General features: G+C 42.2%; 1 protein-coding gene across 1 annotated transcript in view; it reads left to right on the plus strand.

Moving 5' to 3' along the window:
* LAPTM4B (lysosomal protein transmembrane 4 beta) overlaps nt 1-26,461 on the plus strand; it is a 77,699-nt gene that overhangs the window by 32,826 nt on the left and 18,412 nt on the right. Inside the window, exons 3-6 of the mRNA XM_059394912.1 lie at nt 16,916-16,989; nt 17,344-17,466; nt 20,317-20,415; nt 24,908-25,003. Coding sequence (XP_059250895.1) covers nt 16,916-16,989; nt 17,344-17,466; nt 20,317-20,415; nt 24,908-25,003 — 392 coding nt within the window. The remainder of the gene's footprint in view (nt 1-16,915; nt 16,990-17,343; nt 17,467-20,316; nt 20,416-24,907; nt 25,004-26,461) is intronic.

Raw genomic sequence — 26,461 nt, forward strand, 5'->3', positions numbered from 1 at the left:
TCCTCTCCTCTCCTCTCCTCTCCTCTCCTCTCCTCTCCTCTCCTCTCTTCTTTTTGTTTCATTGAAGATTTCTTTATTTTAGATTTTATAAAGAGGGAAAAGGGAGAGCATGAATTGGGGGAGGGAGGAGCCCAGAGGGAAAGGAACAAGCAGACTCTGCGCTGAGCATGGAGCTCGACATGGGGCTCAGTCTCATGGCCCTGAGATCATGACCTGAGCCAAAACCAAGCCTGCTGAGCCACCCAGGCGCCCCCAGGAGACAGCCTTTTGTCACCTTCTACCACCCTAGCTTTGTGATCTGTACTAAATCGTCAGGACATTACATTCTCCTGGGGTGTGGGACCTTGTCAGACTGAGACGGGACTAATGCTATAACATCGCTCCTTCTCATGATTTTGAATAACCCATGGATTCTTCCAAAAAGGATAATGAGTCCATTAATACTAAATTAATATCTATGCCTTCCTTCCCCTGAGCTAAAAGACGATGTAAGCTGTAGACATAATGTTTGGTTGACATTTAAAAACAAACTATCTTTAGCTGTTTCCAGTAGCGGGTTTCCATTTCTAAAGTAATTGAGGTTAGAAAAAGAAGTTTTAAATGATACAGCTATAGTGTTCTCTGAATCATATAGTAACACTATATGCCTTGATCTAATTGCAAGAGATTAAGCTGGGTAATGAGTCTCTGACAGTATAGGCTTAATTTAGCTGGCTTAAATGACTTGCTAGTACTTAAGAGTTTAAAATAGTAGTTGTTCTCTAATGTCCTGGATATTAATTCCAGTGCATTGGATGTTTCTCTCATATGTCATATATTTAAAAGAAATGAATGAAGAGTTTGTAATTACTGTTAGGACTCTATCAGTCATTTAAGTCACATGTTATAAAAAGGTACAGAAGAGTGGATAGCAACTTGAGTCTTTTTTTAACTTCTTTGCTTACATTCCTTTTCATATGGTTAGATCCCCCCCCCCCTTTTTTAAACAGGACATTTTATTTTATTTCTTTTCCTTTTCTTTCTTTCTTTCTTTCTCTTTTTTTTTTTTTTAAAGATTTTTATTTATTTGACAGAGACAACAGCGAGAGAGGGAACACCAGCAGTGGGGTGAGAGAGGGAGAAGAAGCAGGCTTTCCATGGAGCAGGAAGCCCGACTCAGGGCTCGATCCCTGGACCCTGGGATCATGCATGACTTGAGCCAAAGACAGACAGATGCTCAATGACTGAGCCACCCAGGCGCCCCTGGATCTCCTTTTTTAAACAGAACAATATTTATTTGAGAGAGATAGAACATGTGCATGTGTGCAAGAGAGAGCAGGAGCAAGGGAAAAGGGGGAAGGAGCAGCAGACTTCTTCCTGAGACTCCCTGGGATCATGGCCTGAAGCCAAAGGCTAATGCTTGACTGACTGAGCCACCCAGGTGCCATGCACTGCCCCCTAACTTTAATGTGGAGTTTGAACTCAGAACCTTGAAGTCAAGACCTGAGCTGAGATCAAGAGTCAGATGCCTAATCCACTAAGCCACCTAGGTGCCCCATCTCCTTTTTAAAACAAATTTTTTAGGTCAGAGTTCATTGTGTTTGACAAGCCTTTCTATATTTAACTCACACATGGATAGAATTAAATAATTCTTGAAATGGGTACAAGCAATTGCTTTAAATAGCAATTTTAAGTTGCTATCTTTTTTGGAGTGGTGGTGGCGATCTGCAGATTTTATCCAGGACAGAGTGGGAATGTGTTCTCACTTTTTCCCCCATATGGTATTTTCCTAAAATGATCTGGTAGAGTAAGATTTATTGTTTACATCAAAACGAGGCATATGGGAGAATCCTCTGGGATAAAGAAAGAAAGTAGGATTTCTTCTTTTAAAAAAGAAAATTTGGCTCTTTAACATTTGTATTTTTATATATGTTATATGATGTAAAAATATTAGTGATAATACATATTTATAATTTATAAATAAATATTTTTATTCCCCCCCCCCCCAAGTTGACTACACTAAGAAAGAATGAGGAATTGTCATAGGTTGGAGGAAACTAAAGAGACAAAACTAAATGTAGTACGAGATCCTGGCTTGGATTCTGCAACAGAAAAAGGATAATAAAAGGGAGACATGATAAGTTCACACGATTTTTGTAGTTTAATTAAGAGTACTAGGGGCGCCTGGGTGGCTCAGTGGGTTAAGCCACTGCCTTCGGCTCGGGTCATGATCTCAGGGTCCTGGGATCGAGTCCCGCGTCGGGCTCTCTGCTCAGCAGGGAGCCTGCTTCCCTCTCTCCCTCTCTCTGCCTGCCTCTCCATCTACTTGTGATTTCTCTGTGTCAAATAAATAAATAAAATCTTTAAAAAAAAAAAAAAAAGAGTACTATAAAAGTGTTACTTTCCTGTTTTTTTTTTTCATTTTTTAAATTTTTAAGATCTTTATTTATTTATTTGATAGAGATCACAAGTAGGCAGAGAATCAGGCAGAGGAGAGGGGAAAACAGGCTCCCACTGAACAGAGAGCCCAACGTGGGACTTGATCCCAGGACCCCAAGATCTGAGCCACCTGGGCGCCCCAAGCATCTGACCCTTGGTTTTGGTTCAGGTCACGATCTCAAGGTTGTGAGATTGACCCCAGAGTTGGGCTCCCCACTGGGTGTTCAGTCCGCTTGGGATTCTCTGTCTCCTCCTCCCGCTGTCTATATCCCCTGCAACACGTGCATGCCTCTTTCTCTCTCTTTCATTAATTAATGAAAATCTAAGAAATTGGGGGGGGGGTGATTGCCTAGGGCTTTCCATACGGCTCTTTTTAAAAAAAATTTTTAAAGATTTTATTTATTTGGCAGAGATCACAAGTAGGCAGAGGGGCAAGCAGAGAGAGAGGGGAAAGCAGGCTCCCCACTGAGCAGGGAGCCCGATGTGGGGCTCGATCCCAGGACCCTGGGATCATGACCTGAGCCAAAGGCAGAGGCTTTAACCCACTGAACCACCCAGGTGCCACTCCATATGGCTCTTGACATCACAGAGTAGAGCTTTCCTTGCTCTGTCATTTGGAGAGGATCCCAGGCTGCCTGCCTGCTGTCTGTTCACATACCCCCATAGCCTGACAGCCAGTCTGGACAGCTTGTCCACTGTGCATAAGGATCCCCGCTGTCTTGAGGAAGTAGACATACCCATGTTGCAGCAGCTGGGGAAGTAGAGCCGTAGGAACCTTCCTGGCCCTTTACTTTCATCATCCACCCTCCACCCTCCCATCTGTGTATTTACCTTTTAAATCACGTGGCTCAAAAGGTTGCATATTCTAGGGGCGCCTGGGTGGCTCAGTGGGTAAAAGCCGCTGCCTTCGGCTCAGGTCATGATCCCAGAGTCCTGGGATCGAGCCCCGCATTGGGCTGTCCACTCTGCAGGGAGCCTGCTTCCTCCCCTCTCTCTCTCTGCCTGCCTCTCTGCCTACTTGTGATCTCTGTCAAATAAATAAATAAATAAATAAATAAATAAAAAAAAAGGTTGCATATTCTATACATTGACCACATCTTGCTTTTTTTTTTTTTTTTTAAAATAAAGATAATCCAATGAACATTGTCAAGGGAGATTTTTTTTTTTAACTAAGATGTAGATGTACGAAGACCACTAGGGATAATGAAGTGACGTGGATAATCAAAGCCACAGAGACTGTCCTAGACCTGAAGGAGTGGTGGGAGGCTGTGGTTACTGGATCTGGGAATGAGAGACTCTTACAGGGTTAACCTCTTATTTAGGACAAGTGGCCTCTGGTCTAGGGCCACAGCCAGCCCAAGGCACCCTCTCCTTGCCTCTGCTCTCCTGTCTGGACTGCTGACTGGAATCCAGTCAGGCCAGAGGACACCAGAGGCTGCTGATAGCCCATGCAGGTCTGCTTTTCTGGGCCAGAGAACTGGATGGTGAAAGGCCAATGAAGACCTCTGAGAACAATCATTCACTCACTTACCTGGGTGTTCACGTAATCCGACTGTTCGGCTTGGTGCGCATTTTCCCACTTCACCTACAGGAGCAAGGAACTTTGCTAATGGGGTATCTGGGTGGTTCAGCTTTGGCTCAGTTCATGATCTCAGTGTCCTGGGATTGAGCCCTGCATTGGACTCCCAGGTTGTCAGGAAGCCTGCTTCTCCCTCTCCCACTCACCCTGCTTGTATTCCTTCTCTCTCTCTGTCTCTGTCTCAATAAAATCTCACAACCCCCTCCCACCCTAAAACTTTGCTAAGTGTCTTTTTTAAAGTTACATACGTTAAGCCAGGGCGCCTGGGTGGTTCAGTCAGTTAAGTGTCTTCCTTCTGCTCAGGTCATGATCTCCGGGTCTTGGGATCAAATGCCACATGGGGGGCTCTCTGCTCAGTGGGGAGCCTGCCTCTCCCTCTGCCTCTGCCTGCAGCTCCCCCTACTCATGCACACACTCTCTCTGTCCAATAAATAAGTAAAATCTTTAAAAATATATAAAATTAGAGTCCGTTCCTCTTTTTTAAAAAGGGTTTATTGGAAAGAGAGAGGGAGAGAGCGAGAGCGCGAGCCGGCAGGGGAGGGGCAGAGGGAGAGAAAAGAATCCTAAAGCAGATTTCCTGGCTGAACTTGGCGGAGCCAGAGCCAGTGCCCGGGCTGGCTTGATCGCACAGCCCTGAGATCATGACCTGAGCTGAAAGCAAGATGAGTTGAGTGCTTAACAAACTGAGCTGCCCCAGGGGCTCCCCTGCAGATTCCTTTGATTGGTTTGAGGTTCCAGGTTGGACAGGGAGTGCGCAGGAACCAGAAGTATGCGCTCAAGCATCCTGTGCTTTTCCTTCTGTGTTCTTTCCCCCCTGCAGCTTCTTTGATGATGAATTTTGTTATTGGTGTTTGAGTTCCAATGTGTTTGAAATCAGGATGTGATCTACCATGTAGCATGGTTTTAGTGTGAGGATCTTGTTTTTTCTTCACATCTTTGTTTTGGAAAAATTCAAACCTTTCAGAAAAGTTTGGTGTACAATGAATATCTACCTTGCTGTTTTCATTAGTAATAATTTGGAGTTTTTATTTTTTATAGAATTATCTCTTAAATAGTGACTAGGTATGAAACAGTATATATATATTTTTTCAATTCATTTGAGAGAGTGAGTGCCAGTAGGGGGGAGGGTTAGAGGGAGAGGGAGAAGCAGACTCCCCACTGAGCAGAGAACCCTGATGTGGGCTCAGGGGCTGGATCCCCAGACCCCGCGATCATGACTTGAGCCAAAGACATGAGCCACCCAGGTTTCCGAGTATAAAGCAGTATTTACAGAATACCAAATAACTTGTGTACCCACCACTCATTTTAAGAAGTTAAATTTTTACCTTACTTTCGAAAGAGTCCAGTGGGTCCCTTTCTGATGCATATGTTTTCCTCTGATCTCAGAGGTGACCATCTCTTTGCCTTTCTTCATAGATGTATACATATATTTGTATCACTGATTGATCTACTGTTTATTTTCATGCTGAATCATAGGCTGGATTCACATAGTCTGCCTCCTGAGACTCTCTTTTTCAGTTGTGTTGATGAGAAAGGTACTCAGACACTTGTTAAAGATGGTAAGGACAACTTTAGTCAAGAGGGGTTGTGCAGTAGGGGAAGGAGGTCAAGCTCAACTCCACCTCCAGCAAGGATGATAGCCATGGGGCAGCTGGGGGTGGGTGGATAGAAATTGACTGAGTAGAAACAGCAAGGCTGGAGAGTGTGTTGCTAGACAGCTCAATAGGATTCTTGCTGAAGGCAAACCAGAGTGGCACGTTGAGGAATTTGATCAGATACCAGGATGATCCGATACCAAGGAGAAGGGTTATCAGTGAGCTGAGTCAGCAGGTTATTGCTCAGACTAGACGGAATGGGCCATGGGCAGGGCCCCGGGTATTCGGAGGAGAGAGCTGTCGTTACGTGTCTCTATCTATCTGGGGGGTCCTTTCTGCTTCCAGCCCCGTGCTGCAAGGAAGTCTGGAAAATGCAGATGGTAGGTTTCTAGCCTCTGCAGAATAGGCAGACCCACTAGAAGGTGGGAGTGAATGCTCAGTGCCAGTTCCCCACTGCAGACATGCTATAGCGTACAGTGAGCCTGATCTGTCCTCCTTTTTCAGAAATCTTCCAACTATTCTTTCTTGTTTTTTCTCCTATGCTTTAGCATCAACTTGTCCAGTTCTTGGGCAGTTCTGTTGCATATTTGTTAATTACAGATGTTAAACCTACTGATTAACTAGGGAGAAGTGACACCTTACATGTGGTATTTTGTCTGGTTACACGTTTTTTTAAAAAACGGCATTTTTGAGGGGTGCCTGGATGGCCGTGAGCCGAAGGCAGATGCTTATGATCCCAGGAACCCCACATCGGGTTCCCAGGTTGGCAGGGAGCCTGCTTCTCCCTCTACCACTCTCCCTGCTTCTGTTCTTTCTCTCGCTGTCTTGCTTTCTTGTCAAATGAGTAAAATCCTTAAAGAAAAAAAAATGGCATTATTGAGGTAATAATTTATATACCCTAAACTTAACCCATTTAAAATGTACAAGTCAATGAGTTTTAGTGAATTTACAGAGATACGTAACACTTTTAAAATATCTGATTACAGGGGCGCCTGGGTGGCTCAGTTGTTAAGCGTCTGCCTTTGGCTCAGGTCATGATCCCAGGGTCTTAGGCTCAAGCCCTGCATCAAGCTCCCTGCTCATCGGAGAGCCTGCTTCTCCCTCTCCGACCCCCCCCTGCTTGTGTGCCCTCTTTCACTGTGTCTCTCTCTCTGTCAAATAAATAAAATCTCAAAAAAAAAATCTGATTACAGGGGCACCTGGGTGGCTCAGTTGATTAGTATCTGACTCTTTGATTTTTAGCTCAGGTCATGATCTCAGGGTTGTGAGATGGAGTCCTGAATTGGGCTCCACATTGGATGTGGAGCCTGCTTAAGATTCTCTCTCTCCCTTTGCCCCACTCCTGCTCAGGCTTACATGCTGTCTAAAAATAAGTTAGTAAATAAAATGTCTGGTTACAACTTAAAACTTACTAGTTAATACAGATCTTCTTCAGTGCCCCATGAGTAATGTTTCTAAAACTTTTCCTATATGTATGGATTGTACGTGTTTTTATTTTTTTATTAGGTTTTTAAAATTTTAATTCCAGTATTTAACACATAGTGTTATAATAGTGTCAGGGGTACAGTAGTGTTTCAGCACCTCCATACAATACCCTGTGCTCTTTACAAGTGTCTTCCCTAATCCCCGGCACCTGTTTAAGCCATTCCCTCATCCTCTTCTCGTAACCATCAGTTTGTTCACTACAGTTCAGGGACTCTGTTTCTGGGTTTGTGTCTCTCTCTCTCTCTCTTCCTATGCTCATTTGTTTTGTTTCTTAACTTACACATGTGGATGAAGTCATATGGTATTTTTCTTTCGGTAACTGACTTATTTCACATAACATTATACTTCTGGCTCCATCCATGCTGTTGTAAACAGGCAAGATATTACTCTTTCTCGTTGAGTAATACTCCATTGTATATACGCCAAATTGTCTTTATCTGTTCATCAGTTGACAGACACTTGGCTGCTTCCACAATTTGGCTATTGTAGGTAATGTAGGTAATCATAGGGGTGCATATATCCCTTTGATTTCTTTTTTTTGTGCTCTTGAGGTAAACAGCCAGTAGTGCCATTACTGGATCTCAGGGAGTTCTGTTTTTAACTTTGAAGAACCTCCATACAGGTTTCCTCAGTTTGCATCCCCACCGGCAGTGCATGAGGGTTTCCTCACCAACACTTGTTGGTCCACATGTTGTTGATTTTAGCTATTCTGACTGGTGTGAGGAGGTATCTCACTCTGGTTTTGATTGCATTTCCCTGATGATGAGTGACATTGAGCATCTTTTCATGTGTCTGTTGGCCATCTCGATGTCTTTGGGGAAATGTCTGTTCATGTTGTTGCCCATATTTTAATTGGATTATTTGTTTTTTGGATGTTTAGTTTGATAAGTTCCTTTTTTTAGATACTAATTCTTTATTGAATATGTGATTTGCAGATACCTTCTCCCGTTTTTAGTTTTTTATTGTTGCACTGTGCAGAAACTTTTTATTTTGACATAGTTCCAGTAGTTTATCTTTTGCTTCCCTTGCCTCAGATGTATCTAGAAAAGCATTGCTACAGCCGATGACAGAGAAATTACTGCTGGTGTTTTCCTCAAGGATTTTAATGGTTTCGGGTCTCACATTTAGCTCCTGATCCATTTTGAGTTTATCTTTGCGTATGGTGTAAGAAACTGGTTCAGTTTCATTCTTTTGCATGTAGCTGTCCAGTGTTCCCAACACCATTTGTTGAAGAGACTGTCTTTTTTCCATTAGATATTATTTTCTGCTTTGTTGAAAATTAATTGACCATATAATTGTGGGTTTATTTCTGGGTTTTCTATTCTGTTCTATTGATCTATGGGTCTGTGGTTGTGCCAGTACTATATGATGTAGTATAATTTGAAGACTGGAATGGTGATGCCTCCAGCTTTGTTTTTCTTTTTCAAGATTGCTTTGGCTATTTGGGCTCTTCTGTGGTTCCATATAAATTTTAGGGTTTTTTTTTTTTCTAGGTCTGTGAAAAATTTTGTAGTTTAATAGGGATTCCATTAAATCCATAGATGATTCATATTTTTTCATTAAATGTCTTTAAAATTTTAAAAATAAAGTTCTTTTGCTTTCTTCACCGTGTGGTCTAGACACATATGTATCTTGGTTCTCTGGTGAGCATAATCACACCAAAAACATGTAAATGATGTTTATTAGTTTTTCTTTCTCATTCTTTTTTTTTTTTTAAAGATTTCATTTTTAAGTAAACTAGCCAGTGTGGGGCTCGGTCTTACATCCCCAAGATCAAGAGTCCCTTGCTCCACTGACTGAGTCAGCCAGGTGCCCTGGTTCTATTTTTCAATAGAGACTTAATTATGTCAGTATATATCTCAGTATAAGCATATAGCTGGCAAGAGCTAATTTCCTTATCTTAGAGGAGGAAGGTGGAATGGGGAGTGACTGCTGAGGGTGTGGGGGATTTTTTGGGGAGAGTGAAAATATTCTGGAATTAGTGGTAATGAACTGTGCAGCTTTGTGATGATACCAAAAACTCACTGAACTATATACATGGTTTTATTTTTTTTTTTTTTTTTTTTTTTTAAAGATTTATTTATTTGTTTATTTGACAGAGAGAAATCACAAGTAGTAGGAGAGGCAGGCAGAGAGAGAGAGAGGGAAGCAGGCTCCCTGATGAGCAGAGAGCCCGACGCGGGACTCGATCCCAGGACCCTGAGATCATGACCTGAGCCGAAGGCAGCGGCTTAACCCACTGAGCCACCCAGGCGCCCTATACATGGTTTTAAAGAGTAATTTTTATGGCCTATGAATTAAATCTCAAAAAAAAAAAAAATGAGGAAGAAAACAACCCTCTCCAAATAATCATGTCCTCCAATAAATTCTTTATTCCCCTTTTTCTGAAAATAATACTGTGCCCTCTGACCTCCCTTAGCTCTTTGTCAGTTACCTCCTCTTGAATTCTTCCTCCCTCCCCAGTAGATGCTGAGCATCAGAAGAGAGGAATCTAGAGGTTCTCTAGATTATATCCTTAATGGTGTTTATTTCATATTACATACCTGTTGAGTGTTCAGAAAATAAATGCTGAATTTAAGAATAAAGTTGTAGGCGCCTACGTAGCTCAGTGGGTTAAGCCTCTGCCTTTGGCTCAGGTCATGATCAGGTTGTGATCCTCAGGGTCCTGGGATCAAGCCCCACATCAGGCTCTCTGCTCAGCAGGGAGCCTGCTTTCTCCGCCCCCCTCCCCCATCTCTCTGCCTACTTGTGATCTGTCTGTCAAATAAAAAACCCTTAAAAAAATTAAAGTTAAAATGAAATTAAATTTAATTTAATTAAAGTAAAAATTAAGTTGTAAATTAGCCAGGTTACCAAAAAACTCTTCCGTCTGAATCTGCTTCAATAAAAAGTTGTAAACAGTTGCCACACACATAACAAAAAGTGTAATTTTAATGGAATAAAACTAGTGCCTAATTGCGTTCTCCTCCCCAAGCTTTTCAGTCTTAGAATGTGGGACCCTATATAGTATGGACTTGCTGAACCTGTGTTTTCTCTTTGCCCCCGTGGGCATTCAGAGCTTCGTATTTTGCGTGGGTAGCTCATAGTGTTGCTGCAGATCCATCTCAAAATAGTTCTCTAATCCTAACAGTGAGAATAGACCCAGATAGTGTTGGTTTTCATAAACTGCGGTGCCAGGAATGTGGCCAAAAATGAGAGAAACTTGAGATGAAACAATAACTTATGACTACGGAAGTAAGATGGGAACATGAATCAAGTAGTTATCTAGCTAGCTCCCAAGTTCTATGGAAGAAGAACCAAATTGAAGAGATATAAGGGAAAGTGGAATTAGAAATAAGGGTATTTAAACATAAATACCATGGTATTCCCATGACATTAAGGCCAAGAGACAACAATGCAAGAGATTATTTGAATCATATGAAAACACACATACCAACAAGGCCTACATACACCTTTTTTTGTATCAGAGGTCAGCATAGTAATGTTGAAAGAAAGAAATGGGGAAAATGACTTGGCAACATTGATGATTGACAAAAAGGGATTGTTCTTAATATACTCAGGAACCATAGCAAATGGCATTAGGAGAACACTTTCAGTTACAAGAAATAGAAACGCAGCTCAAATAGGAAAAAGTGAGGGGAAAGGAGCAGAAGAAAGAAATGGGAGATCTGGGTAATTACTTGGGAAAAAATACTCAGTCTCACCAATAATTGACAATACAGTGACTTAGAAAGAGAAAGGCATTTCAGAGAACTCCTTTACATGCCTATTCTGTTTCAATGATTGACTAAGTATCAGAAAACATGGTCTAATTAGCCTTCTGTAGCCTGTGGTGTAGGTTTTCTTGGGATCCTTTTCAAATTAGAACTGCATTATTAAAGCAGGAATTTAATTTAGGGAACAACATGAGGACAGTGTGCTCCGACTAGATTGCTACTGGGAGCTCCTTGTGCCAAGAATAAAGGTTGTCCCTGTCACTGAACAGTACTATTACTGATCGTAATTTTTTTTTTTATTTTTTTTTATTTTTTTTTTAAAGATTTTATTTATTTATTTGACAGAGAGAGATCACAAGTAGGCAGAGAGGCAGGCAGAGAGAGATAGAGGAGGAAGCAGGCTCCCTGCTGAGCAGAGAGCCCGATGTGGGACTCGATCCCAGGACCCTGAGATCATGACCTGAGCTGAAGGCAGCAGCTTAACCCACTGAGCCACTCAGGCGCCCACTGATCGTAATTTTTATTACGAATATTAGAATAATAACCTCATTTACATGACGTAATTAAAAGGAATGAATTAAAAATAAAAGGAATGAATTTTAGGGGCTCTTGGGTGGCTCAGTCAGTTAAGCGTCCAGCTTTTGATCTCAGCTCTTGTCTCGATCTTAGGGTCGGGAGTTCAAGTCCTGTGTTGGGCTCCACGCTGGGTGTGGAACCTGCTTAAATAAATAAGACAAATAAAATTAAAGGAATTCTAATCCCTCAGAGTAATTCATGTTCAGCATGGTGCCCTATGCATTATTTCAGAGGAATCAGCCTGTGCTCTCATTTGCTAGGAGAGAAGGCACGTGAACCTGCTTTATCTTAGCCCGCTCTGTGGTTTTATTCAGTTTACACTTTGATTCTACCTAAGGGATTTCACATGCTTGTCATATATTCAGTCTGGTCATTGTGGTTGGTATAATAATTTGTACGAACAGAATATTGAAAATTTTCTCATCTCAAATTAACATTTTCATAATTGTAAGTAGTGTGTCATTGTGCTGGGTAATAGGATACCAATTACTACTTTTACTTGAGCCTTTTAAATTTCTCTTCTTTGACGGGGCACCTGGGTGGCTCAGTTGGTTAAGTGTTTGCCTTCAGCTCAGGTCATGATCTCAGAGATTGAGCCCTGGGGGTGCTTCTCCCCCCTCTTCTACAGCTCCCACTGCTTATGCTTTCTCTGTGTCAAATAAATAAATATCTTCAAAAAAATAAATTTCTCTTCCTTCAGAAAAATGTACATTTAAACATTGTTTATGATTATGTGAGATTTAGTTCTGGAGTTTCTTTTTACTTCAGAGTAGGATATGCAGGTTATATCAATTTTTGTGGTGACACTAATATTTAAAATTTTTGAATACAGCTTTGAGTTTGTCTACCTATCTATCTCGTTTAAGATCCATGAAGTAGGGCGCCTGGGTGGCTCAGTGGGTTAAGCCGCTGCCTTCGGCTCAGGTCATGATCTCAGGGTCCTGGGATCGAGTCCTGCATCGGGCTCTCTGCTCAGCAGGGAGCCTGCTTCCCTCTCTCTCTGCCTGCCTCTCCATCTACTTGTGATTTCTCCCTGTCAAATAAATAAATAAAATCTTTAAATAAATAAATAAAAAAAGATCCATGAAGTAGCAAATATCCTCTAAATGGGCTGGCTTCTGTTAAATTAATGTTTTTCTTTATTTTTTTTAAATTAAAATTTTAAAAAAGATTTTATTTATTTATTTGACAAAGAGAGATCACAAGTAGTCAGAAAGTCAGGCAGAGAGAGTGCGGGGAAGCAGGCTCCCTGCTGAGCAGAGAGCTTGATTCAGTGTTTGATCCCAGGACCCTGAGATCATGACCTGAGCGGAAGGCATAGGCTTTAACCCACTGAGCCACCCAGGCCCCCCTAAATTAATGTTTTTCTCATTATAAAATATGCTTATACAGAATTTGGAAACTGTCTCAGTTGGCAAGAAAATAATAAACTTTTGCCTGAATGCAGGTTTCAAAGGTCACTATAAATTCAGATCGGTTTTGCACATAGCAAGTACATACTGATGTCCAGCTCCTTGGAGGGCTGCTGTGTGGCTTTCCCTGCACTTTGACCTGCGTCACTGTGATCTACCTCCTTCCCAGCTGGGCCCCATACTGCCTGAGGGAGTTGACTGGGGGGTTAGACTGCTTGGGAAGAATATCCCACTTACTAGCTGGGCAGCCTTGGGTAAATTACTTGCCTTCTCTGAGCCATCTTTTTCTTATCTAAAATGGGGATAATATTAGTACTTACTATCTCTTAGGTTTCTTATAGGGATTAAATGAAATAACACAACAGCCCAGTTCAGTGAGGAAAGAAAGCATATCTATGAAGTGGGGAAACAAAGCAGATGATGGACATCCCACTCTGGTCATAGCTTTCTGTAGGTGCCAGGAACCTGATAACCCTCACTGCTTCATTGCTTCACATGCAAACAAAGGCACTAGAATGCATCCGTGTGTATTTACATATGTGGCTCCCTACAGAGAGGCTTGACCTTTGCCTGTAAGGGGTTAGGTCAGCCTCTTGAGCTTCATTTTGCATGGAAAATGCATTCAGGTTTATTCCCCCACTAATCTGCGAGGATGCTGTGAGGCATATATTAACTTTCCTTGTAGGTATCTTTTACCTCACTAGAGGGAAAAAGCTAAGTTAATGTAGCCTAGAAATTATTAACGACAAAATATGTATGTATTCTGAAAGAAATCATGATTTTCTTTTTTTTTTTTTTTTAAGAGATTTTATTTATTTCCTTAGAGAGAAAGTGGAAGTGAGAGAGAACATGAGAAGGGGAGAGGGGCGGAAAGAGGGAGAATTAGACTGTCCGCAGAAAAGGGAGCCTGCCGTGGGGCTCCATCCCAGGACCCTGGGATCATGACCCCACTTCATAGATATGCTTTCTTTCAGAGGCTCAACCCACTGAGCCGCCCAGACACCGCAGAAACCATGATCTTTTAAGCACTAGCTAGGGCTAATCACCCTCTGAGTGATTTTTTTTTTTTTTTCTTATTTGAGAATGAGACTTTCGTTCCTTTAATTAAAGTGACCAGCATCATTATGAATTTATTGCACTAAATCTGTAGATTAATCTCAGGAGCCTTCGAGTTGTTTTTTTTTCTTAAGATGGCGAATGGTCTTTTTTGATCTGCATTTTATGTAGACCTCCTACTTAAAATGTCCTCTCATCTCTAAAGCTGAGGATACAGAGAGGAAGGTTCTAGAAGTGGAATGTTTTCCTTTGGAGAAATACCTATAGGAAGTGACAGGCCAGGTTAGGTCATTGGTCAGCATTCAGAGCTGAAGTGGAATCTGCAGAGTCTTAGCACAAAGAGGCAGAGATCTGAAATCCACCAAGCGAGGATTAGTCAGGTTCGGCCTTTTGATGCAAGTACTGTCTCAGCAAGTCACATAAGCTCCGAGCCTGGTTGTGCAGTGCGCTCGGTGGGAACAGGTCTGTCTCAGAGTCAGGAGTACTAAATGAGGTGTCTGTGAAGGGCCTCGGCACTGTCAGCACTGTACGGATCTTTACAGCGTGGGATTTTGTGAGCACCCTACCCGGGTACCCCAGTCATGTGTCGTCATCTGAATCCCTAAAGATCACGGTAACATGACCTCTTGAATAAATGTTCGGTTTGTCTCTGCTGTGATAACAGGCATTGTTCCAGATCGGACTGTTCAATAGAAATAGAGTGCAAATACATAATGGAATTTAAAATTTCCTAGGAGCCGCATTTAAAAACACAGGTGAAATAAACTTCAATAAATTTACCTTAGTTAGCTCAGTATATCTAAAATATTTTAGCATGTAATCATACAAAAATTACTAATAAGATACTTCACTTTTTTTTTTTTTTTTAAATCAGGACCTGGAATTCTGAGTACATTTTAATTTTACAGCACATCTTAATTGAGATTGAGCCCGCTGCAAGTGCTCAGTGCCTCCCTGTGGCTAGTGGCCACTGGGGTGGGCATCTATCCCCTTCTGTGTGTTGGGTTGTAGGAGTAAACAAGACACAGAGAGTTCTTTCCCCCAGAAGGGTTCTTGCATGGGGAGACAGACAAGACACAACAGACGTTATGTATAACTTATATATGTTAGATAGTAGAGATAAGTGCTATAAAGAGAATACGACATTGGGACGCCTGGGTGGCTCAGTGGGTTAAGCCTCTGCCTTGGGCTGAGGTCATGATCTCAGGGTCTTGGGATTGAGCCCCACATTGGGCTCTCTGATAGGTGGGGAGCCTGCTTCCCTCCCTCTCTCTGTCTGCCTCTGCCTACTTGTGATCTCTCTCTCTCTGTCAAATAAATAAATAAAATGTTAAGAAAGAAAATACGATACCAACTCAGGAGGAAGTGTGAGGGCTGCCTTACCTATAATACTCAGGGAAAAGCTGTTGGAGATGTTGATTTCTGAGCTATGGCCTGAATGATTAAAAAGGCAGAGCTAGGTTTGGGTGCCTGGGTTCCAGTCATGATCTCAGGGTCCTGGGATCGAGCTCCCCTCAGGTTCCACCCCCCCCCAACTTGTGTGCGTACTCTCTCTCTCCCCCTCAAGTAAATAGATTCTTTTTTTTTTTTTTTAAAGATTTTTATTTATTTATTTGACAGAGATCACAAGTAGGCAGAGAGGCAAGCAGAGAGAGAGGAGGAAGCAGGCTCCCCGCTGAGCAGAGAGCCCGAATGTGGGGCTGGATCCCAGGACCCTGGGATCATGACCCGAGCCGAAGGCAGAGGCCTTAACCCACTGAGCCACCCAGGTGCCCCTCAAGTAAATAGAATCTTAGACAAAATAAAAAGGCAGAGCTACTCCCGTGAAAATGTGAGTGATGTTGCCTCTAGTCAGCGGGAACTGCAGATATAAGGCCCCATGATGGGATGTTCTCCTCTTTGTACTTAAGGAACCAAGTGGTGTGGCTGGATTGTAGGAAGTGGGAAAGTAATAGACGAGATTGGAGAGGTAGACATGCTCTAGAAGAAATACAGACATAAATGCTGTGATAAGAAATTGATATTTTATTTTAAATGAGATGGGAAGCCAGTGGAGGGCTTTATTTATTTATTTTTAAAATATATTATTTATTTGAGGGGCGCCTGGGTGGCTCAGTCATTAAGCATCTGCCTTCAGCTTAGGTCCTGATGCCAGCGTCATGGGATCAAGCCCCGCATCAGGCTCCCTGCTCAGCGGGAAACCTGCTTCTCCCTCTCCCATTCCCCCTGCTTGTGTTCCCTCTCTCACTGTCTCTCTCTCTGTCAAATAAATAAAATCTTTTAATTAAAAAAAATACATATATATATATATTTATTATTTATTTGAGAGAGAAACAGAATAAGTGGGAGGCCGGGAGAGGGAGAAGCAGACTCCCTGCTGATCAAGGAACCCAACATGGGACTCAATCCCAGGACTCTGGGATCATGACCTGAGCTGAAGGCAGACACTTAAGGGACGGAGCTACCCTAGTGCCCCCAGTGGAGGATTTTAATAAGGGCACAAGACACACGAGTTTATAAAATACAAGTGAGATACTCATGTTTCAAAGCTACCTGATTTATTATATATCTCATTCAGTGAACCAGAATTCCAAACCTTTTTTTTTTAAACATATGTAACCAATATCTCTTTCCCATTTTCTTTTCTTTTCTTTTTTTTTAAGATTTTATTTATTTATTTGACAGATCACAAGTAGGCAGAGAGGCAGGAGAGAAAGAGGGGGAAGCAGGCTCCCCCCTGAGCAGAGAGCCCGATGTGGGACTTGATCCCAGGACCCTAAGATCATGACCCGAGCCCAAGTTAGAGGCTTTAACCCACTGAGCCACCCAGGCGCCCCCTCTTTCCCATTTCCAAAATAAACTTACATGCAAGTCAGCATGTTACCTGTAGACACTTAATGTGATCTAGGGAGAATGCCTTAACTTTTTCAAATTCCAAAAGAGCTCTGGGTGTTTGAATTAATAATTAAATTCTCGCTTACAATTGTTTTATAAACAAAATGCCTTTGAGGAAAGACAAATTGTGAAAACAGTGGATCTCCTACTGATTTTCTTCTTTCTTTCCTAACCCTTTGGCAGACATGTGCATTGCAATTGCAATTTCTCTTCTCATGATCCTGATATGTGCCATGGCCACTTACGGAGCGTACAAGGTAAGTGGCTTTGAAGTAGGGGGCTGGGCCTTCTCCTTGGTCCCTTACCCTTGTAGCCTGGGCAGCTACTTGTGAGAAGGAAAAAGTGATTCTCAGTTTCCTCTAAGAGCCTTTGAAGTTTCAGTCTCATATTATTATTCTGTGGGAAACCAGTGCTGTGGAAAACCAGAAGTGTTCATGGAGGCCTGTTGGTTAATCTCGTTGGTGTGGTTGACCAGTTGTCCTCAGGACCTGGCGTATCGAATGTCTTGTCTTCCTCTTCCCTTCAGAGGAAGAAACGATTTGTCTGAGTTGGGAAAAAATAACATTTTATGATACTGAACGCAACAACAACATCTTTTCTCTCATATTTAGCAACGTGCTGCCTGGATCATCCCGTTCTTCTGTTACCAGATCTTTGATTTCGCCCTCAACACCTTGGTTGCCGTCACTGTGCTTGTTTATCCAAACTCCATTCAGGAATACATACGACAGCTGGTATGTGGCCATCCCCATCGCTGTTCCCTTCAGGATCTGGTTGTGTACACACACACACACACACACACACACGAATTTTTGGGTTTTTCCACTTGCATCTGAGTTACCGATTAGAGTGTTATCTTTTAGGTTTCTGGTTTCTTAGAATGCTTTTTGGAACAACATAACTTCTTGAGGTTGATAAGGGGGCGGGCTGCGATGACTGTATTAGATGTACCTACGCAAATAATAAACTAGTTACTAATTCTTACTTTGTAAAATGTAGTTTGCTCAGTTATCAGCAGAGGATCGTTTTTTTGCCTCTGCTCTTGTACGGAGAAAGTGGAACTGTACTGGACACTGGTTCCCAAACTTATTTGGCCATAGAACCCTTTCCTGCTCAAGCATCTCTTTAGGCCTCGTTTTCTGTTAAATGTTCTTTGTGACCATCTGAGCAAACGTGGGTAACTGGGTATTCAGAAGCTGGGGGAGAATGTAATCCTCTATGCCTCTGTATCTCTCACCTTTGTTACGATTGTGACTGTGCCTTAAAATTTAATTTCTTCAAAATCTTAGCATGTTTCAAAGGGAGAGAATGTTGACCCTTTAGAAGTTTGCTTTGTTTGTGAGCATGGGGGACGGAGCAGGGTTTTTCTGGGACGGGAGGTTCAAGGCTGGGGGTTTGACATGACAGCGGAGGCCAGAAGGTCAGTGGAAAAGGGAGGGCAGGGAGGAATGGCTGCAGCCGGAGTTTGTGATCTCGCGGCTGACACGCCCAGGATGCGTATCCAGTAGTCAGCAGACCTAGAAGAGCCAACTGGAAAGCCTCTAATGTTCTTTGCTCCTTAAAAGTGTTCTTTCGCCACTGCTGTTGCGATTGTCATTCTTAAGCTATTAGCAACAGCTTCCCTTTGCTTTAGAAAACAGGTCTGTGTTTTGGTATCCTGTAGTGTCGAGGAAAAAAAATACTGTGTATGTCCCGTGTGCTACTCTGTATTCTCTCTTATGGTAGAGCTGGAGCGTTTCTGCCTGAGAGGGTTTCTATGTGACGGGCAGTAGGAGAATGACCTCAGTCTTTAAGCACTTGTGTTTTTATTCTGTAATGATGACCCAGTGCCGGGCTCCTCCAGTCAACCTTGGACATGTGGAGGAGACATGACCTCCCCATAGCCTGTCACGTGAGGGGCCAGGAAAGGGCGGTGCCGAGTTATGAGACACCAAGAAAAGCCCTGTGGTGGCCCTGTGACCCCTTGAAGCGTGTGTTGTTTGCTCCCTTTGTGTTTTGCGGAGACTTTAGAAGAAGCAGAAAGCATGGAACATGCAGGCGAGCCTGGAGAACTCTCAGATGGCTACCTCGACTTTCTGCCATACCCTGCTCAGTCACTTCATACTCATTGCTTTAGAGCCACCGGTGGTAAAATGATGATGTTGGTGATGCTGATAGCACAATATGAGTACAAAAATGAAATAAAATCACCATCTTTCATTTGTAATTACAAACCAAATCATCCAAGTGAATGTCTTCAGTGTGTTCTACTCAAAAATCAGTTTGAGCTGAAGGCGTGAGGCCCACGGATGATGAGGTTGCCTAAGGACGAAGGTAAAGCTGTGTGGACAGCGAGGCCCACTGACAGGTTGCTGTCTGAAGGGACGCTTACCTGAGGTTGGGGGAGATCACCCCTTCACATGAACGCCTGTTCTCCTCATGCATGTTCTTGTAAAATGCAGTTAAAATAAATTGTGCCTCTGTTTTACAGCTCTTGCTGTAGAAACTGTTCACTTTTCTGAGGGGAAGGAGTGTGGAGGTCTTTGTGGAAGGAGCCACATACTTCCACTTTAATCCCTTTTTTAAAAAATTAGACACAGAAACAGTATGATTTGTGTTGATCTTAGGAATTGACACCAAGTTGTTTTATTCTTACCTGTAAGATTAGCAGTGCGCAAACCCTTCCAGTCTGTAAGGGGAAGGACCAGTCCCATGAGCTGATCACAAAGAATGACTCAGATTTTTTTATCTCTTGGGGTTTTGGCCCAAAGTAAGTGGAGATTGAAAACCATTAGGTGATGTTGACCGTGGGGAGGAGAAGTTTCTTTCCATTCTCCTTTAACATTTGGAACCTCTTTGTTACATCTCAAAATACTGCTAATGTGGAGTCCAAAGCCGTGGATTCGATGATGAGGAAGAGGTTAGGGGGATGTGGCAGCTGGGGGTGCTGTCCCTGCACCACGCTCCCGGCCGGGGACGTGGAGGGCTTCCAGCGGGCTGTCCGGCCACTCCCAACCACAGGAGCTGGTTCGAGCCTCCTGAAAAAGGTTTCCTTTGACCTGATAGTTAATCAGTATGGCCAGATGGTAGGACTTGATCATCATCATTTTCTTCTTCTTCTTCTTCTTCTTTTTTAATGCTATAAATACCTATTAGTGTAAAAGATTCTGCTCCTTGAGACAAAACATCAGCAAAAAAAATGCTCTGTATGAATAAGACTGTTTTAATAGGTTTTCCCTCCTTGCCCTGTGCAAGCCCCTTAGTGTGGTCCGCCATTTGCGGCGAATCTCAGTGTCACAGGCGGATGGAGAACTACTGACTTCTGACTTTCTGTGCAGTAAGGAGGGCACAGTTACATTTCCAAGCCTCGCGAATCTTCTCTGACTTGACTTTTCACGAGTTACTGTGGAATTACGAGCACACTGGCCTTTCTCTACACACTGTCACTGTTTCATTAGAAGTGGGCTAGGAAGTGTGTAGTGGTCTTAAATAATAACTGTCTGCTTTAACTAATTGCTTTTTAATAAGCATATCTGGTTAATGCCTAAGGGGTCTAATCTGGAATGATTAATGAAATTTGTTAACGAGGCACTTTTTATTTGCAGCCTCCGAATTTTCCCTACAGAGATGATATCATGTCCGTGAATCCTACCTGTTTGGTCCTTATTATTCTTCTGTTCATCAGCATTATCTTGACTTTTAAGGTAAGCATGAAGATTTTACTTACAGCCTAGATACTGTTAAGTGTATTCATGAATGCTAAGAAAGTAAGCAAACTGTGTTAGTTCTTTATGTTGCTTTATATTTCTGAACTGCCTTTTGATTGCCTAACAGTTCCGTTTCTTTTATCTGTGTGAGAGAGAAATAGTAGCCACCTTCCCTCAGGCCAAAGGGTTACTCCAAAATCCATTTGGAGGGGAATACATTTACCACGTTAGGTAGTGAGTCGGATACTGCATTTGCCGTTACAATGTGTGCACATTGTTCTGTACTTTGTTTTTACAATGTAATACAGTCTTAACAGTGTTCTCTCACAATCTGGTATATGAATTTATCAATATTTAATAAATTACTTATTTTTGGACATCAAGACAGTTTCTGCTTTCTCACTCAATAGTGCTATTATTTTTTTCACGACATCTTTCACACACTTACATATGTATTTCTTCCAGACAACATTTCTTAAAATTAGAGGGTGTGCATAATTGGAGGGCTTCTTTTGGGGTGTCCAACAGCTCCCCCTGAGATGAGGTGACCGGCATCCCAAGAGCACTATTTGCTACGCCCTCAGCAGTTGAGTGCTGCTTCTCTTTTTCATCTTTGTGAACCTGATGATAAAAAACATCACTGCACTTGGTGCTTATGTGCAGCTACGAAGTAGAAAGTTTCTAAGTCATTACTATACTTTGAACTTTTAATTCCTAACATCTTTTGTTGTCTTTATGTTGGCCTAAAATTACCCAGTTCTTAAACAGCCAAGCTTTGATAAGCTCAAAGAAGCTGCATTTAGAGAGAATAGTCTTTCGAAGCAGATAATAGGAAGAGGAGCAAAACGATGATCCATAGGGAGTCGTCTGAGTCAGCATTTTTCCCATGAACTGAACGTGTTCCTACTGTGGTGCTCAGTGCTCGGGATAGGGGCGGATTTTATATGTGCATATTGAGGCTTCCTGCCTCTCCAGTTTGCTCTCCTCACCCCAACCTTCTGGCTTCTCCGTGGGCCCTTAATATGGTCCCTTGCCCTACCTGGCAAAAGGTTGCAAACTCTCAAACCCCTGACAATTTGTCTTCCAAAGGCAGACTTTTTTTTTCTCTCTTTTTTAAAGATTTTATTTATTTATTTGACAGAGAGAGGTCACAAGTAGACAGAGAGGCAGGCAGAGAGAGAGAGAGAGGGAAGCAGGCTCCCTGCTGAGCAGAGAGCCCAATGCGGGACTCGATCCCAGGACCCTGAGATCATGACCTGAGCTGAAGGCAGCGGCTTAACCCACTGAGCCACCCAGACACCCCTCTCTTTTCTTTTTAAGGCAGACTTTTCTTTAATTTCTGCTTGTTTTGGTCCCTCCCTCATGCTTTCAAATTGAGTGTATATCTTATTGCAGATTTTACCATTTTTACATGTAGGAGGGTTGGTTGACCACACCACACTTTCTGCCATTACCAGCGCAGAAGCCAGAACCTCCTAGTGCTCTTGTAGGCATTTTAACTTTGTAGGTGTTTTCCTTTGTCTTAGAAATGCTTTACCTTGGGATGTTGAGTCAGAGTTCACTTCTCTCACTGCTGTTTCTGTCCATGTGGCCAGAGCCTTGTTTGTTTGTTTGTTTGTTTGTTTTTTAAATAACCAGCAGTAATGGTTAAGAAAACATGCTGTGGGGGTGACTGTGAAGTTTGAGTGTATTAGTGGTTGAGAAGATGCATCATTCATTCATTTTTTTTTTCCCCCCCAGTAAATATTTATTAAGGGTCTCCCATGTGCCAGGCCCTGTTCTAGTACTAGGGTTAGGTTGTAAGAACAGTGTCTGCCCCGTGGTGCTTTTATAAATTGCAAAACACTTAATTATAATGATCGAATGAAAGGTACAATACAGACCTTTCTCTAGCCTGTAGGAGATACACCTTTGTCTCACTTTGTCTCACTTTGTCGTCACTTAATACCTGCTTACTAACCAGACTGCATTTCCTTGAAAAGGTAGACTGTGCCTTAAGTTTTATCATCGTCCTAGCGCTATGCTGATGCCTTGCACTTAGAGACATGGTGATTATTCATTTAAATAAATATGAGTCTACATGCTGTGATTGGATCAGTTTACCTGATGAGTGGCTCTTGTGACCTAAATTCCCGGGTACTGTTTGATAAAGTTTATAACCACATGGGTTCCTTAGGATGATTTGTCACTGCATGTTTATTTGGGAAACATACTAAATATTTAATTCTCTTGAAATTGAGGAAGATGACAGAAATGTCAAGAAAGAAAGAAGGTCATTGACGTAAGTTACTGGGTTTTTAGAGACAATAGGCCAGAGGGTTTCTTCCCCCTTGCTGTGATCAGTAAGTGAATGCATATGATAGTGTCAGGAACCCTTGAGAATGCTGGTTGGGCTTGTGAAGCCCCCGCCCCCAGGTGCCTCCCTTCTGCTGTTTAACGCTTGTGTTGTAGACATGCCAAGTGCAGAGGTCTCAGCTGGACTCAAAGAGAAGCTACTGCTCATGCTAAAATCATGGATACCTGTAGTCTTCTCACAGAACACATAATTTATGAGTATGTGCAAACATTTGTTTTCGTTTGTACTGAAGTTCTCAGAAAGTCCAAGGCTCTTGTTTTCTCAGTAAAGGAATGACAAGATTGAGTAAACTGAAGGTTTGAGTAAAATGAACATATTATGTGCATTGTTCAAGAAATACTCCCTTCCTGTCTCTCTTTTTGTCATTGCTGATACCCGGTTTCGGATTATTGCTGTACAGAAACATTTCATAAAGTACCATTTTACACATTTTCATCTTCACATCATCACAGAATATTTAAATATGAGAAATAACCACCATTAAGGATGAGTGCAGCCTGAGACAGCATTCTGAGTATACAACGGAATATTTTACCTCAGTCTTCCAAGAAATGTCAAAGAACTGTCGACAGGCATTCCTTTTGTCTTTTAACATCTTTGATATAGAACAACTTTGTTGCGATATAATTGATAAATCATAAAGTTCACCCATTTAAAGGGTACAATTCAGTGGCTTTTAGTACAGTCACGGAGTTGTGTGAACCCAGCTCTGTGGTAAACAGGGTAACTTGAGGGCATTTTCATGACCTGCTATTATCCCTCATCTTCATCACCCCCAGATCCCCAATACCTGACAACTACTAATCAACTTTATCTCTCTACAGATTTGTCTGTTGGGGACATTTCATATAGATTTCTATAATATGTGGTCCTCTAGGACTGGCTTGCTTTGACTTAGCATATTTTCAGGGTTCGTCCATGTTGTATATGTATCAGGATTCCTTTCCTTTATACGGCTGAATGATACCCACCCCATGAATATACCACATTCTGTCTAACTGATCATCGGTTGATGGACGTTGCAGTCACTTCCCCACTCTGGCTCTTAGGAATACCGCTGCTTGAGCATTCGTGTACAAGAGTGCGTGTGGGCACGCACGCGTTCCTTTCTCACGGGCATACACGGAGGAGTGGAACTGCAGGGTCGTATGGTCACTCTTTAACCCTTTGAGGAGCCACCAAACTGTTCTCCAAAGCATCTGCATCATTTCACATTGCCACCCACAGCGAACGAGGGTTCCGGTTTCTCCACATCTTTACATTTTTTGATAAAAAAGTGTAAAGTGGGAAAGGGATTTTGACGTCCTCTAATTCTAATCCACTCCTAGGTGCTCCGAGTGGAAGGGCAAGAGGCTCATAGTCTGCACGTCTCCCATGAACTTGTACTTTTATCCTTGGCTTTATTCTGGGCATTGATTTTAATGGTCTTCTCCGGATACTTTAGTATGAAGATGGAGATGATTTAGAGACCTCTGTTGACCAGAAAGCAAATTTATATGCTGTGAATGGTTTTTAAAAATTAACTTGAATGTGATTAGTTTAATCATATATAATCATGTAGAAGAAAAATTCTGAAGACGGAGATTAAAAATGTGATGAGAGGAGCACCTGGGTGGCTCAGTGGGTTAAAGCCTCTGCCTTCGGCTCAGGTCATGATCTCAAGGTCCTGGGGTCAAGCCCCGCATTGGGCTCTCTGCTCAGCGGGGAGCCTGCTAACCTCTCTCTCTCTGCCTGCCTCTCTGCCTACTTGTGGTCTCTCTGTCTGTCAAATAAATAAATAAATCTTTAAAAAAAAAGTGATGAAAAATGGGTTAACACATGGATTGATCTGTGACATTGAGGAAAGCAAGTGTTTGTGGCAACTGTGCCTTCCAGCTACATACTCTCCTGCTCTCCCGTGTCCCCACCACCACCGCCTACCATCTTGGGAGAGGGCGGCTGTGATAGGATAAGCTGCCAGAAAGTTCTATACCGAACATTTGTAATTGTAAAGAGTTCTTGATTTAGTAGAGTTACTATGTGCACTTACAAGTAGTAAATAAAAGTTCTGTAATACAGCTTTCTGTGGGGGGGGGACTGAAAATTGTCTGAAGTTTGGAAATCAGAGACCTAATAATCACTACTCATTTACAGGGTTACCTGATTAGCTGTGTCTGGAACTGCTACCGGTATATCAATGGCAGGAACTCCTCTGATGTCCTGGTTTATGTTACCAGCAATGACACTACGGTAGGTGTGAAGTCATTCAACCTGGAGATGTTCACACGTCTACTGTATGACAGCTTCTAGATGTTTCTAGGGTGTTTGCTCTATTTTTACATTGTTGAAACAAACTTATGAGCTGCTTAGTCAAAAGATTGATAGTAGAGTGAAATGTGTTTTATTTTCCTTAGAGGATATTAAAATGTAGATAGTTCATGTATTTTATTTAAATAAGTTCTGGCTTATTCTTTAAAAAAATATTACCAAACTCAAATTACTAAGCCAGGGTATAAAACTCTAGATACCAGTTCGGCTTAGTATGACTGCTGTCTGACTTGACATGTGAATTGGAACCCAGAAATTTGGTTGTAGAGCTAGAGAAATGAGAATAGCAGAGGTTGCTACATTTTTAAGTCTTGTTCTGTTCTTCGTTGTTCATACTTAAAGTTTTTAAACCTATTTAATATGATTATGGAAAACATGTCTTTACTGGAAGAGTCCTCAAAGTCATTCGTCCTTTATATAGATTATCTTAAACTGCCTGGCTCATAAGAAAAGTATAAGTCCTCTAGGTATTAACCTCTCCGTGTCCCATCATCTTTGTGTTCAGCACGGTGCCTGACAACAGTGCTTGGAACAAGTAGGTGCTCAAGGAGTGGTTAATGCAAAAATGACATATGTGGGATGGCGCTCGTACTGGACAGGATTGGAGGGATCTAGAACGGACGGCACGCATGGAAGGGTAAATACCAAGGGCGTGTTAAGTCTAAACCAGAACAGAGTTTGACATATTTGTTCTGTTTCTTAAATTGTGGTGGGTCACTCTGTGACCTCACTGAAGTCAGGACAGGTCCTGACTTGATTTCTCTGTATATAAAATGGGAATAAAACAGTTTCATTCCTTATATTACATATATGTGTACCAGCTGATACACTGAGAACAGTGTGGAATTTCTGAGAGAAAGCATGCTGCACGTGAATAGTTCTTCTTCGTGTTCACCCAGCACGTCCTGTGTTTGAGCAGTGGTTTAAGAAGAGGCTCTGCCACCACCAGGTGCACAAAGCCCAGCGTGTCAGACGCTGAGGGGGCTCTTGGGGTTGGGGGGGGTCAGTTCTGCAGAATCCTGTGTCCTGATCACAGTAAACACATGTTTTCCTTCAACCCTTTAAATAATTCCTCTTGGTCAGTAAGTCTCTTTAAAGAAATAGCTGTTTGTAATGATCACAATTTTGGTAAAATTACTGGCTTAAGGAACTTTTTCCTTCATTCCGAGTTTCTGGATATTTAGTTAGCTGTAAGTTTTTTTCCTGCCTTTCTTCCTAAACAAGAAATCCCAGGGTACATTTATTGTCCTGCTGATGTAATGAGAAATCTAAACCAAGTTTGAGGTTTTTGAGTCTGAGGAACCAAGAGAGTTGCTAAACAGTGAAGATGCATCAGAATGTCACCTGAATGTTGCAGTTGTGAGCCTTGAGAAGTGTTGC

Source organism: Mustela nigripes, chromosome 3 (genome assembly GCF_022355385.1).
Source record: "Mustela nigripes isolate SB6536 chromosome 3, MUSNIG.SB6536, whole genome shotgun sequence".
In the NCBI taxonomy this organism is placed as follows: Eukaryota; Metazoa; Chordata; class Mammalia; order Carnivora; family Mustelidae; genus Mustela; species Mustela nigripes.